Source organism: Piliocolobus tephrosceles, chromosome 13 (genome assembly GCF_002776525.5).
Source record: "Piliocolobus tephrosceles isolate RC106 chromosome 13, ASM277652v3, whole genome shotgun sequence".
Classification (NCBI taxonomy): domain Eukaryota; kingdom Metazoa; phylum Chordata; class Mammalia; order Primates; family Cercopithecidae; genus Piliocolobus; species Piliocolobus tephrosceles.
The window spans coordinates 31,351,183-31,365,117 of record NC_045446.1 but is presented as its reverse complement, the minus strand read 5'-3'; the positions used below and the strand labels follow the sequence as shown (position 1 = coordinate 31,365,117).

Genomic DNA, 13,935 nt, shown 5'->3' with positions numbered 1-13,935 from the left:
AGATGCAAGATAGAAACTTAGGCTATGATAAAAAGAATTTGCTAATTACCTTAAGTTGTAGACAAATCAGAAATCAGACTATCCTAATGCTTCAAAAACAAAATTTTTAAAGCTTATTGTGGAAAATTTCAAACATATAAAAGTGGAGAAAATACAGTAACGAACTCTTGCTTGTACCTATTAACTAATAGTGACAACTGCCAACTCATGGACAGTCTTGTTTAATCTATACCCTGACTCATTCCTCACTCACCCCAGCAAATTTCAGATATCATATTTCAGCTATAAAATGTTAGTGTGTATGACAAAAAGGACATTAAAAAAACAACCATGATACCATTGTCATTCACATAAACCTACAACTCCTTAATATCAGGTTTGCAGTTAGTGTTGAAATCTTATGATCTCAAATGATTTTGACAGTTTATTCAAATGGAGATTCAAATGTCCATAAATTGCACCTGGTTGATGTGTTTAAGTTTCTCTTTAAAAATCTGTAAGTTCTGGGCCGGGCGCAGTGGCTTAAGCCTGTAATCCCAGCACGTTGGGAGTCCGAGGCAGGCAGGTCACGAGGTCAGGAGATCGAGACCATCCTGGCTAACATGGTGAAACTCCGTCTCTACTAAAAAAAAAATACAAAAAATTAGCCAAGCATGGTGGCGGGCGCCTGTAGTCCTAGCTACCTGGAAGCCTGAGACAGGAGATGGTGTGAACCCGGGAGGCAGAGCTTGTAGTGAGCCGAGATCATGCCACTGCACTCCAGCCTGGGTGATAGAGCGAGACTCTGTTTCAAAAAACAAAAAATCTGTAAATTCTGTAATCCCAGCACTTTGGGAGGCTGAGGCGGGTGGATCACGAGGTCAGGAGATCGAGACCATCCTGGCTAACATGGTGAAACCCCATCTTTACTAAAAAAAAAAAATACAAAAAAAAATTAGCTGGGTATGGTGGCAGGCACCTGTAGTCCCAGCTACTTGGGAGGCTGAGGCAGGAGAATGTTGTAAACCCGGGAAGCGGAGCTTGCAGTGAGCTGAGATGCAGCACTGCACTCCATCCTGGATGACAGAGTCAGACTCCATCTCAAAAAAAAAAAAAAAAAAAATCTGTAAGTTTGGCCACTCGCAGTGGCTCACGCCTGTAATCCTAGCACTTTGGGAGGCTGAGATGGATGGATCACGAGGTCAAGAGATCGAAACCATCCTTGCCAACATGGTGAAAGGCTGTCTCTCCTAAAAATACAAAAATTAGTCGGGCGTGGGGGCACGCACCTGTAGTCCCAGGTACTCGGGAGGCTGAGGCAAGAGAATCCCTTGAACCCAGGAGACAGAGGTTGCAGTGAGCCGAGATTGCACCACTGCACTCCAGCCTGGTGACAGAGCAAGACTCTGTCTCAAAAAAAAAAGTAAGTTCTCCTCCTTCCACCCTTCTCATCTCTTTGTCTTTTTGTCTGTCTGTGTGTCTGTCTCTGTTGTTAAATAAACTTGGTCAGTTGTTCTTGCATTTTCCTCAGTCTGAATTTTTCTGATGACAAGTCTGGGCTGTCCTTTATCATGTTCCTTTGTATCCTATAGTTCTCGTAAATTGGGCATTAGAGCTAAAGTTTTTAATACCTTTTTAACCAAGTTAATGATTATGTGGCATGAGTGCACTGTGAAGATATGCAGGTGACCTTTCAACACCAGAAGTTTGAACTGTGCAGGTCCACTTATACTTGGAATTTTTTTTTTTTTTTTTGAGGCGTAGTCTCACTCTGTCGCCCAGGCTGGAGTGCAGTGGCGCGATCTCGGCTCACTGCAAGCTCTGCCTCCCGGGTTCACGCCATTCTCCTGCCTCAGCCTCCCGAGTAACTGGGACTACAGGCGCCTGCCACCACGCCCGGCTAATTTTTTGTATTTTTAGTAGAGATAGGATTTCACCGTGTTAGCCAGGATGGTCTCGATCTCCTGACCTCGTGATCTGCCCGCCTCGGCCTCCCAAAGTGCTGGGATTACAAGCATGAGCCACCGCGACCGGCCTAACTTGGATTTTTAAAAACAAAAGTTATACAAAGTATGCCTGCCTCTCCCGCCTCCCCTTCCACCTCCTCCACCTCTGTGATCCCTGAGACAGCAAGACCAGCCTTCCTCCTCCTCTACCTATTCCATGTGAAGATGACAAGGATGAAGACCTTTAGGGTGATACACTTTCACTTTGAATAGTATATATTCTCTTCTTTGTGATTTTCTTACTAACATTTTCTTTTCTCTAGCTTACTTTACGGTAGAAATACAGTATTTAGAATGGACACGGTGGCTCATGACTGTAATCCCAGCACTTTGAGAAGCTGAGAGGATTGCTTGAGACCAGCCTGGGCAATGTAGAGAGAACCTATCTCTTAACACCCCACCCAAAAAAAGAAATTAGCCAGGCATGGTAGCATGCACCTGTGGTACAGCTACTTGGGAGGTTGAGGTGGGAGGATCCATTTGAGTCTGGGAAGTTGAGACTGTATTGAACCATGATTACGCCATTGCACTTCAGCCTGGGTGAAAGAGCGAGACCCTGTCTCAAAAATCAGAAAACAAAAACAAAAAAACCACGCTATATAATGTAACATACAAAATGTGTGTTAATTGACTGTTATTGGTAAGACTTTTGGCCAAGAGTAGGCTAATAAGTTTTAGGGGAGTCAAAACTTATACGTAGAATTTTGATTGTGCAGGGGTATTGATGCCCATGACCCCCACATTGTTCAAGGGTCAACTGTATTTGATAAATAGACAAGTGATATACAGTTTGAAATTGTTCATCCTTACAATAATAAAACCAAAAGATTAAACACTGAATTTTGTCTATTTTAACTGACTTTTAATGAGAGGTGGGGAAAACTTAAATGATGCACCAATAGGTTAGCATGTAAGTAATGGTTTTTTCCCCCCTTAGGTATAACTGATAGTGACTAGTCGAAGTGGATAAAGGTTGAGGACTAACATCTATAAAGTACCTATGATGCCAGTTCTAATAACGCAGGGAATAACTCAAGTTTTTTTGGATAGGTAAGAAGGGAAGAGCTGGGCATGGTGGCTCACGCCTGTAATCCCAGCAATTTCGGAGGCCGAGGCGTGTGGATCATCTGAGGTCAGGAGTTTGAGACCAGCCTGACCAACATGGTGACACCCCATCTCTACTAAAAATACAAAAATTAGCTGGGTGTGGTAGCGGGTGCCTGTAATCCCAGCTGCTTGGGAGGCTGAGGCAGGAGAATAGCTCGAACCTAGGAGGCAGAGGTTGCAGTGAGCTGAGATCATGCCATTGCACTCCACCCTGAGTGTCAGAGCAAGACTCCCTCTCAAAAAAAAAAAAAAAAAAAAAAAAAAAGGAAGGCAGCTCTCTTTACAGTGAGGGGAATGAGAAGGCAAGTTTATGATTTAAATGTGAGAGGAAGTTTTCAGAAACAAGCTACTGGAACTGTGTTAAGATCGGCATGGTGGGCAGAGCAACTGTGTGCTATCTGATTTGCAACCTTTATTTTGCACATAATTGAATAGAATATTTATTTGACAACCAAAAGTAAACTTCAGGGGAAGGCAGAACTGCTTAGTTACATTCATGCTTCTAGAAGAAGCAACATTCTAGTAGAATGATAATTTCAGGGAAAATATACTAGTAAAATAAATTTACTTTAGGCCTTATAAGCAGAAAAAAAGAAGAATCGATCATGGTTACTGCAACCATTGTCAAGGTTTTAAACTACAGGTCCAGTGCTACCTTGAAAGCCTTGGGCAACCCTCCTCAGTCACTAGAATTGTTGATTATCTTTTTCTGTGTGCTCTCATTCATTCACCCATGATGCCTTCTTGGGGACCCCTCCCCACATAGACACCTAATGCCTAATTGACCATAAGTCTTGCCATCATCCTAGCAGAGTAGACCAAGGCTGAGCACCTGATCCAAGGGCAGCTTCCCTGGAGGCTAATGAGACTAACTTGGCACAAAAATCAGTTTGGCCAATCAAATTCTATATACGTAAATTTAAATTATGAGGAGCATCAATTAAGAAAGTACAGAGACCATCCTATAGCATAAAGAGTGGAATGGACTACAGCAAGCAGAGATGTGACAAGAGGGATCCCAGGAGCAGTAGCTGACCTCTAGAGTGGCTGCCACCTTTCTCCCTCCAAGTCCTATGTCCTTGCAGTGAAATCCCTTTACCTTAAGGTAATTTGAATTTCCAGTCCTTGCAGCCAAAGATCAAAATGTAATGTGTCTATATATATTTTTTGAATATTGAAACAGTACATTACAAGATTACAAGTGAAATATCCCAAATTAAATCAGTGATTTTGGTACTGTTGCAGTATCCTCTCCAGGTGAAACTTGAGTGTATTCATTCACTTGCTCCTAACCAAGTGAAAATTGGTTATATTATTATTATTATTATTTTGAGATGTAGTCTCACTCTGTCACCCAGGCTGGAGTGCAGGGGTGCAATCTCTGCTCACTGCAACCTCCACCTCCCGGGTTCAAGTGATTCTCCTGCCTCAGCCTCCCCAGGAGCTGGGATTACAGGTGCCTGCCACCATGCCCAGCTAATTTTTGTATTTTTAGTAGAGACGGGGTTTTGCCATGTTGGCCAGGCTGGTCTTGAACCCCTGACCTCAGGGGATCCGCCCGTCTCGACCTCCCTAAATGTCAGGATTACAGGCGTGAGCCATTAAGCCCGGCCATATTAATCTTTTAAGGAAGGTAAGGGAGGTGGTTCTAGCCTGCTTTCCCAGAGAAGCTTTTAAAACTTGTCTGGCATCATCCCCCAGAGTTTTGGATAACAGTTTTCCAACCCCTGCCCCTGAGATTGCAAGTTGTAGTCACGGCTGAAAAACACTGGAGACTTTATGTTATGAGTCTAGACTCAGAAGTGTTTGGACGAACGGAGGCAGGATGGTGCACTTCCGGGTTCTTCTTCACCACCAACTCTTCCCGTGTGTGCGAGAATGCAGCTGATGCCCGGGAAGGTGCAGATTAATCAGGCATGCACCAGGTGATGTCAATTCGAGGAGACCAAGATTTACCTGGTGGCACCTGCGGAGCGCCCCCCCCCTCCCCCGACATGCCCGTGCCCCGCCTATTGCCCTTCCACTCCTAGAAAAGTCGCTCCCAGCAGATACGCTGGGGGCGGGCTTTCTCAGCCCCCACTCTTGTCGGGACTGTATTAGAAACCCCCCCTTCCCCTAGCTCCGGTCCCTGAAGCTAGATGACCAAAGAGTAAATTTGCAGTTTTGCTTTTAGCCTTGCCTACTCGTTGGTTCTTTTGTGCCCACTCTGGTGGTCTTAGAAAAACAAATCAAGAAGAACTGCATATTTTCTTTGCAGGTCTTAACAGTTCCATTTAGTTGAGTATCTTAAAGGTTTTTGGTGTTTTTTCCTCCAAAAAAGAGAGTCTTCACCTGAGAACTGTTTTTGTCTTTTTCTTTTTTAAAGCAAAAAGACTTTAATATGCAAGTCAGTAAATGGTTTGAGGGTCTGGTATTGCACTCGGCCCTCAATACGTTAGCAATAACTACCCACATGTGATCTATTTATCAGTGTTTGAAAACAGCAATTTCACTCCATCTGCTTTGCTGCTTTTTTTTTGAGACGGAGTCTCGGTCTGTCTCCAGGATGGAGTGCAGTGGCGCGATCTCAGCTCACTGTATCCTCCGTCTCCTGGATTCAAGCGATTCTCCTGCCTCAGCCTCCCGACTAGCTGGGACTACAAGCGCGCGCCACCACCCCCAGCTAATTTTCGTATTTTTGGTAGAGACAGGGTTTCACCATGTTGCCCAGGATGATCTCGATTTCTTGACCGCATGATCCGCCCGCTTCGGCCTCTCAAAGTGCTGGGATTACAGGCGTGAGCCGCTGCTCCCGGACCAACTTTTTTTAAAACAGCCAAAATGAGAGAAGGGGAATAAACTTTGTGTAGCTACAAAGAGGATAGCATAATTAAATTTCAAAGAATGGGCGTGGAAGGTTTCCGATGCAGGTGCTTCTTATTCCTTCTTTTGACTGACCCGCGCCTTCTCCGCCCCCCTTTCTCCTCGCGTCACCCACCCGAGACTGGGATGTGGCCGCGCCCTCCGCCTTTCCGTATGGAAACATGGCGCCTCCCTGCGTGGGGCGGGCTATCCCCAGCTTCGAGCCACAGCCCGCTGAGACTCATAGGCGGGCACTTGGCTGCTCCTCTTAAGTTTCCGTACGGAAAAATGGCGCCTCGCTGCGTTGGGCGGGCCACTCTTGGCTCGGAGCCACTGCCCACGGAGCCCCCTCAGCGGTCATCGGCCACGCTTTCCACCGCTCCCCGAGGAAACATGGCGCCGCCCAGCTGCGAGTCACCGCTTACTGAACCCCTTCGGCAAGCAGGGGAAAGAACCGCCTGCCTTTCCGTACGAAGACATGGCGCTGCCCTATATTGGCGCCTCCCGGCCAAGAGCAGTCTCCTCCTTCCTGATGCTGAGAAGCGGCCGCTCTGACCGCTGCCCACCCGAGTCGGGCTGGGAGGACCGCCCGCCGCGTGGCGAGGGATGCGGCCTCGGAGGGGCAGAGGCTGAACCGTCCCAGCCTGCCGCGCATCCCTCCGGCTTCCGCCGCGGCGCCAGCCCGCGCCTGATTCGCGCGGCGGGAGCGGCAGGAGGAAGAACGCCGACTCCGCGGCAGGTGAGGAGAGCGGGAGCTGGGGCGGAGGCCGGCGAGGCCCGCCCGGGAGGCGCGCGGTCCAAGTCGCAGGCATCTCTTCGCCTCTTCCCGTCGGATCCCGTCCCGGGATGTCGGGGGCAGGCGAGGAAGAGGCGGGGTCCGCGGGCGGGTGGGGCTCACCCCTCAAGGCCGCCCTCTCGGCGCGCCCGCGTCCTCCCTGCTCCCGGCCCTGCCACTCCCTCGCTGGCCGGAACAGCTGTTTACAACGGAATCCGGACGCCGGGCGCGAGTGGAGCTCAGTGCCAGAGGAGGTGGTTCCCGGCGCCGGGGACAGAGCCCCTTTCTTTTGCTGAAAGACCCTTTCTGCTGGGGAGCCTCTTGTGTCCAGCCTAGGCCCGCGTGCAGCCCCGACGGATGACCGTCTTCTTGGCAAGTGCGAGGATCCTCCTCCCCTCGGGTCTCTTTTTAGACACAGTGGGGGTTGAATGGATGTGCGCGATATAAGCAAATTAAATGGTTCCTGGCCACATCCTAGAGCCCTTTAATTAGAGTTACCATTTGTAGAAGGCCTGCCGTGTGCCAGCCTCTGCCGTGCACGATCCCTCGTTTCATCTCCCCCCAAAACCAAGCTGGTAGGTAGCTGTATTTTACAGAGGAGGAAACTGAAGTTACACAGCTAGTAAAGAGCCAGAATTGGGGCCCAGGTATGTCTGAAACCAACGCCCACACCTCCCACATACAGTGACATCACAGTGATGACGTAGGGATTCATCTCTATCAACAGATACTTGTGGGTGTCTATTTGGGGGATATACGGATGGAGCGTAAGTGGGGAATATGACTTTTCTTGGCTCGTAAGAAGTTCGAAATCTAGGTGGAGAATTTTAAAATAAAAACTAGCACTTTTACCATCTGGTCCCAACGCATCTTTCCATTATCACTAGCCACTTCCTTTTCTGATTTTCTTGTGCCTTGGCTTCTGTCCTTTGAGTGAAATGCCCTTCTTTTCACCTCCTCTCCCCCTCCAGACATGTTTTAACTAGGTGAAATCCTACTCCTTTTAAAGATCAGTGTAAATGTCATCTTTTCTGGGAAGGTTTTCTCAATCTCCTTCCAGGTGGAGTTAGTTTCTTCCTCTGCTATATTCCCTGGGCAATTTCATAATGCCACTAAGGCTTAAGTTTCATTATGTCTCCTTGTAAGCCTGTCTGCCTCCCCCTCTAGACTATATATTTGCATCTTTCTATTTAAATAAGCACACTTTGAATTGAATTTAAGGCAATGACAAATGCTAAATGTCGACTAGCCAGCCCTGCAGGAGTTGAGAAAGGTGCAATCACTGGTGCAGTCCGGGAAGTGTCCTGGGAAGAGATAGGACCTGAACTCAATCATAAAAGGATGGGGTTAGTTTACTAAGCTGATTAGAGACCTAGAAATCCTGCCTTTCCTCCTCACCGCACAGAATGAATTACTTCATCCCTCCTGGGCTCCTTCTCAGCATGTGAAGAGGATAAAATTAGAAGCGTTTTGTTTGTCCTTTCTCATAGAATATGCTGGTGATGTTATCCTTTGGATCTTGGAGCATTTCCTGACTCTAATAGGATTTAGGATACAGAGGAGATGGGTGTCTCCAGTGCGGTGTTGGAAGCTAAAATGAGACTAGAAAGGGGAAATACATGAAAACAACCTTCATATTAATACAGGCCTGGGTCAGGCACAATGGCTCACGCCTATAATCCCAGCATTTTGGGAGGCTGAGGCAGGCGGATCACTAGAGGTTGGGAGTTAGACACGAGCCTGGCCAACATAGTGAAACCCCATCTCTACTAAAAATACAAAAATTAGCAAGGCGTATGGCAGGTTCCTGTAATCCCAGCTACTGGGGAGGCTGAGGCAGAAGAATCCCTTGAACCCAGGAGGCAGAGGTTGCAGTGAGCTGAGTCGAGATGGCGCCACTGCACTTCAATCTGGGCAACAGTGCAAGATTCTGTCTCAAAAAAAAAAAAAAAAAAAAAATATGCAGGCCTGAATATTTCAATTCTAGTAACTTCATTCTATTTAATGGAGTTCGCTGAAATTTCACATAATTCTATCAGGTGATTCTTCACCTCTCTAATATGCAGAACACAGTCTGCCAAACTCCCTAAATCAGTTGACATTTCTTTTGATCACTTGATTATGTTCCCTGTGTGTAAGAAAGTCTAATTAGTGCTTATGAAAATGTTTTGTGATCTTCAAGTGCTGATGTTACAAATGTTGATTATTTTCAGCAAATGCAGAAACATTGTGTCTTTCTTCTCTCCCAGAAACACCCTAGGAAAAGGGAGAGGGGAGGAATTGACTAAAACTTTTACTGTAATTAAAACAGGCCTTTTTTTTGTTTTTGTTTGTTTGTTTGTTTGTTTTTGGAGACAGAGTCTTGCCCTGTCGCCCAGGCTGGAGTGCAAAACAAAACAAAACAAAAAATTAGCTGGGCGTGGTGACACACACCAGTAATCTCAGCTACTTGGGAGGCTGAGGCAGGAGAATTGCTTAAACCCAACAGGCGGAGGTTGCAGTGAGCCGAGATTGCTCAGTTGCACTCCAGCCTGGGCAACGAGAGCAAAACTCCATCTCAAAAAAAATAAAATAAAATAAAATTCTAGTTTCTGTCATCTCTAGGTATCTTATTCACATGATAATATCAAGGAATCAAACCTTTAGCCCAGTGTATTAACTTGTACGCCCGATTAAAAGCATTATTTCCAAAGAGTTTACCAATCTGCTCTTAGGAATGAAAGTAAAGAATTTAAGATTGAATCACTGATTAAAATAGTAGCAGCAGGCAGTTTAGAGTGTGTCTTCTAATAGTTTAAGGCCCTGTTTTCCTGTAACATGCTACTCAGGAGTAGGACAAAAATATTCCAACTAACTGCTACCTGAGATCCAGAAATCTGATAAATTACAAATATCATTTTACAAGTATCTGTTTAGTCATTGAAGTGGAGTATTATAGCTGGATAAGATCTTAGCAAGCTCATTTATTCTACAAACAAGAAAACTGAAACCCAGAGATTAAATGATTTGCCCTGAGTCACATTGCTAGTTGGTGACAGAGCTAGAATACTTTTAGTTCTTTTTTGTGTGTTTTTCTTTCCTAGGAAAGTGGATAAACTTAATTGAGAATGTCTGAAAACCTTGACAAGTCCAATGTAAATGAAGCAGGAAAATCAAATTCCAATGATTCTGAGCAAGGCCTCGAAGATGCTGTGGAAGGTGCCGATGAAGCCTTACAGAAAGCAATAAAGTCAGACTCCTCCAGCCCCCAAAGAGTGCAAAGACCTCACTGTAAGCAAATTTGACTTTGATTAGATGCAATATTGTCATTGTTTTCAGGTGACAGTTTTATGAGGCCTCCTTGTGCATGTGGCCATGAGCTAGGCTCTAATAATATAACATTGCCAATGTAGCATTTAGGAATAATAGCAATTCCTCAGCTGGCAGCCTAGCTACGTGTGGATTTTCAGTTGCATGGGAAATTAACATTTTAGAATAATGTCCAGAATGTGCCTGTGTTTCTCCAGCCTCAGTGACACTCCAGTCTCTGAAGTGCTCTAAGAAATAGGAGGGTGGAGTACAAATTGTAGCTTTTATTGAAAGGGTGTTTGAAAAGTCTGAGGCTAATTCCTGCCAGGACTGTGCTTGTGCAGGTTAAAAAAAAATGTAAGTTCACCGCACCCTAATTCTCTGCCTGAAGGCTTAGTTCCCACAAGCTTGAGGGAATTCAGTTTGCTGAATGTGTGTGGTGAAGTCACTTCAGATCCCTGGCAAGGAGCAAGCCTCTTAAATGAAAGGGTGGCAGTATCTTCAGGCATTCCCAGTGGTTGCCTTAACTCACGTCTTTTATGAAGAGTACCTTAAGCATTTTGAAGTGAGTCCAAAAATGCAAGTTTTTAAGAGGGAACGTCATAGTCTAGCAATGTCGGTATTGATATTATCCCTTTAAATTGTAGATGATCAGTAGTTGTACATATTTGGAAAAAGTACAGACATTTTTGGGGTTTGGGGTGTGTTTCTTCTAAAATGATCAAAGCCCTTCCCAGGCAATTTATTAGTCAACATGGTATTCTTCTAGCAAACATTAATGGACCTTATTTTATTCTGATTTATTATCACATAGATTTTAATAAATCAACTATTAGGTCAAATTGTGTCCAAGGAAACATGTTGTTACTAGCACAGTCTATCGTGCATTTGGTAGGCCTGTCTCCAATATGTGTAGTCAGAAAACTTCTGTTTTCCTATCTTTAAAATGAGGAAAATACAATATTTCTTAGGGTAGCGGTAAAGATTAAATGAATTCCTGTAAAGCAGTTAGAACAGTGCTTTGCAGGTAATAAATGCTTAATAAACATTAGTTATTGTTACTATTATTGCTACTAACATGTCATCTATTGCATTTAAAGATGCCAGGATTAGCCAGGCATAGTGGCTCATACCTGTAATACCAGCACTTTGGGAGGCTGAGGCAGGAGGATCACTTGAGTCCAGGAGTTCAAGACCAGCCTGGGCAACATAGTGAGACCTCATCTCTACAAAAAATAAAAATTAGCTAGGCATGGTGGCACATGCCTATAAGTCCCAGCTACTTGTGGGGCTGAGGCAGGAGGATCCCTTGAACCTGGGAGGTGGAGGCTGCAGTGAGCTGAGATTGTGCCACTGCACTCCAGTCTGGGTGACAAAGTGAGACCTTGTCTTAAAAAAAAAAAAGAAATTAGCTGAGCATGGTGCTACATGGCTGTAGTCGCAGCTACTTGGGGGATCAGGACAGGAGGATCACTTGAGCTGGGGAGGTCAAGGCTGCAGTGAGCTGTGATCATGTCACCGCACTCCAGCCTGGATGAGAGAGTAAGACAAACCGCTCTCAAAAAAATAAAAATAAAAAAAATAAAGAGACCAGGACTGATTGCTGTAATGTAGATGTATATGGCTAACATGATAGCTTTACAACCTATAGTTTCTGCTAAAGAACTTTTGGTTTAGGTCTTCAGTCACTCTTTATTGGTTTGTTGGTTGTTGGGATGGCCGAACCTAACGTAGGGGTGACGAAGTCCAGTGGAGTCAAAGGAATGAGAAAAGACAAGTTTAAGAGTGCGTAAAGTGGGTCTAGGGGGCTGATGCTAGTATGGAGGCTGCTAAGGCCCCAAGCTCTAGAAGCCCACACTATTTATTGGTAATCAAACAAAGAAGCGGGTGGTGAGGATGTGGGGGTTGAAAGAAAGCAGCGTATCAAGCGTATGATCTACAGCTGTGACAGTTTGGCATTTTCTTTGAAGCATATGGAACATGTTCCGCTACTTGAGATAATGGGAAACATGTTCTTCTAGTTTAAGATACAATCGATATATGAGCCTAGGAGTGCTAGAAGCAAGGAGCCAGCAAGTCTAGACACATTTCAGAGGCCACGAGGGGTTTTGTGCCCTGAGCCCTGGATTCCATTCAAGCCACGAGGGTTTTTATGCCCTGGGCTTAGATTATGGTGCGGCAGGGCAGCCTTCCACCCTTTAGCACAGAGCTTGGTGTTCCCAAGGCCACGAGGGGTTTTAGACCCTGGACCCCGGACATGTTCCAAGACTCTTTTACATATGTCATATGTCAGACATGCAAGCCCTGCCTCAGTTTCTCCCAACAGTTGGTTGATTGGTTTTAATTTTTTTAAACAATTTTAACTTTTATAGGTTCAGCCATTCTTTGGTTGATGGCTTCACCTTTGGCATCCTGTCAGTCTGATGGCATGATTCCAAATTAATGTCAAACCAGTACTAAGCTACATTATCTGAAATTGTGTGTAGTTATGCCCTTAAGGCAAGAATACTCATCCTGGGACCTATGATCAAAATTTAGGGGATCTAGGAATAGCCAAAAAAGTACATCAACATTTGTTTTTATATGCGTGTTTTTAGAAATAAGGTTATGGAAGCTTTCACTAAGTTTTCTTAGTGGTCTGTACCAAAATAAGGTTTAAAATCAATGCCCTAAGATATTCCTTTTGTCTGACTTCCTATTTCTCCTGTAGTACTGGGGTAGGTACAGGGCTATAAACCCAAAAGATAAAGCTAAGACCCCATTATTTGGGGATCAGGTAAGGAAGCATTATTGAACACATAGAGCATAAATACGGATTTACAAACTATGGAATTAATAGTTTGCAGACATTTCCCCCAAACTCTGTAAATGTGTAGCTACTGAGTTTAACTCTAAAATCACATTTGGAATTCTACAAATTAAAATGTAAGTAGCAAAAAGAGAACATTTATTATTTTAAATTATAACACAGAGTAGTACTTTAAGAGTGGAATTGCTAGGCCAGGCATGGTGGCTCACGTCTATAAGCACTTTGGGAGGCTGAGACGGGTGAATCACCTGAGATCAGGAGTTCAAGACCAGCCTGGCCAACATGACGAAACCCTGTTTCTACTAAAAATACAAAAATTAGCCAGGAGTGGTGTTGCGTGCCTGTAATCCCAGCTACTTTGTAGGCTGAGGCAGGAGAATTGCTTGAACCTGGGAAGCAGAGGTTGCTGTGAACTGAGGTTGTGCCATTGCATTCCAGCCTGGGTGACAAGAAGGAAACTTTATCTCAGGAAAAAAAAAAAAAAAAAAGTGGAATTGCTGATGTAACTGATGCAGAACATTGAAAAAGGAAAAATGGCTGGCTTGTAAAAAATTGATTGCTACTGATTTGAGGTGGTGATTTGATTGTAAAAGATTATCTGTTCTTTAAACAGAGATCCTTTAAACAGAGTAAGGATCAGTCAACTGTAACTTAATAATGTTTTCTCTAAGATCTTCTACTATTTATACTTTAATGCTCTTCTCACAAAATACCCTCTGTTCTAACGTTTAATCACCTAGTTGACCAGTAAAAGGTGCTATATTCAGATGACAAACATCAATTGTTATTCCAGTTAATATCTCCCACTTAGGACCTTCGTTTATGAAATCAGGTCCTTGTGAATTTAATTAGTGGATCCCAGTCATCTTTAGATGAATAGGTGACCTGAGAACTTACATTTCTAAAGCTCATGACTAGCCTTTGAATTATGGTGTCTCCATATTCAATCAGGCAAATATTTGTTGAGTGCATACTGTATGTCAGGGATCCAGCAGTGAACCAGGCACATATTGTCTCTGTCCTCATGGAGCTTGCAGGCTAGCGAGGAAGACAAGTTAACAAGCAGTTTCCATCAACATAATAAGTACTATGGGTAACCTTTACCCTGGCTTTACTGTACTCATTATATA

General features: G+C 44.5%; 1 protein-coding gene across 8 annotated transcripts in view; it reads left to right on the top strand.

Moving 5' to 3' along the window:
* Positions 1–6,318: 6,318 nt before the first annotated feature.
* Positions 6,319–13,935, top strand: part of TCP11L1 (t-complex 11 like 1) — a 38,639-nt gene continuing 31,022 nt past the window's right edge. Inside the window, exons 1-2 of one of the 8 annotated variants that reach the window (XM_023185569.2) lie at positions 6,319–6,672; positions 9,792–9,978. In XM_023185569.2, the coding sequence (XP_023041337.1) occupies positions 9,816–9,978 (163 nt within the window). In that variant the 5' untranslated portion in view covers positions 6,319–6,672; positions 9,792–9,815. The other 7 variants (XM_023185564.2, XM_023185568.1, XM_023185567.1 and 4 more) reach the window with 7 other exon arrangements.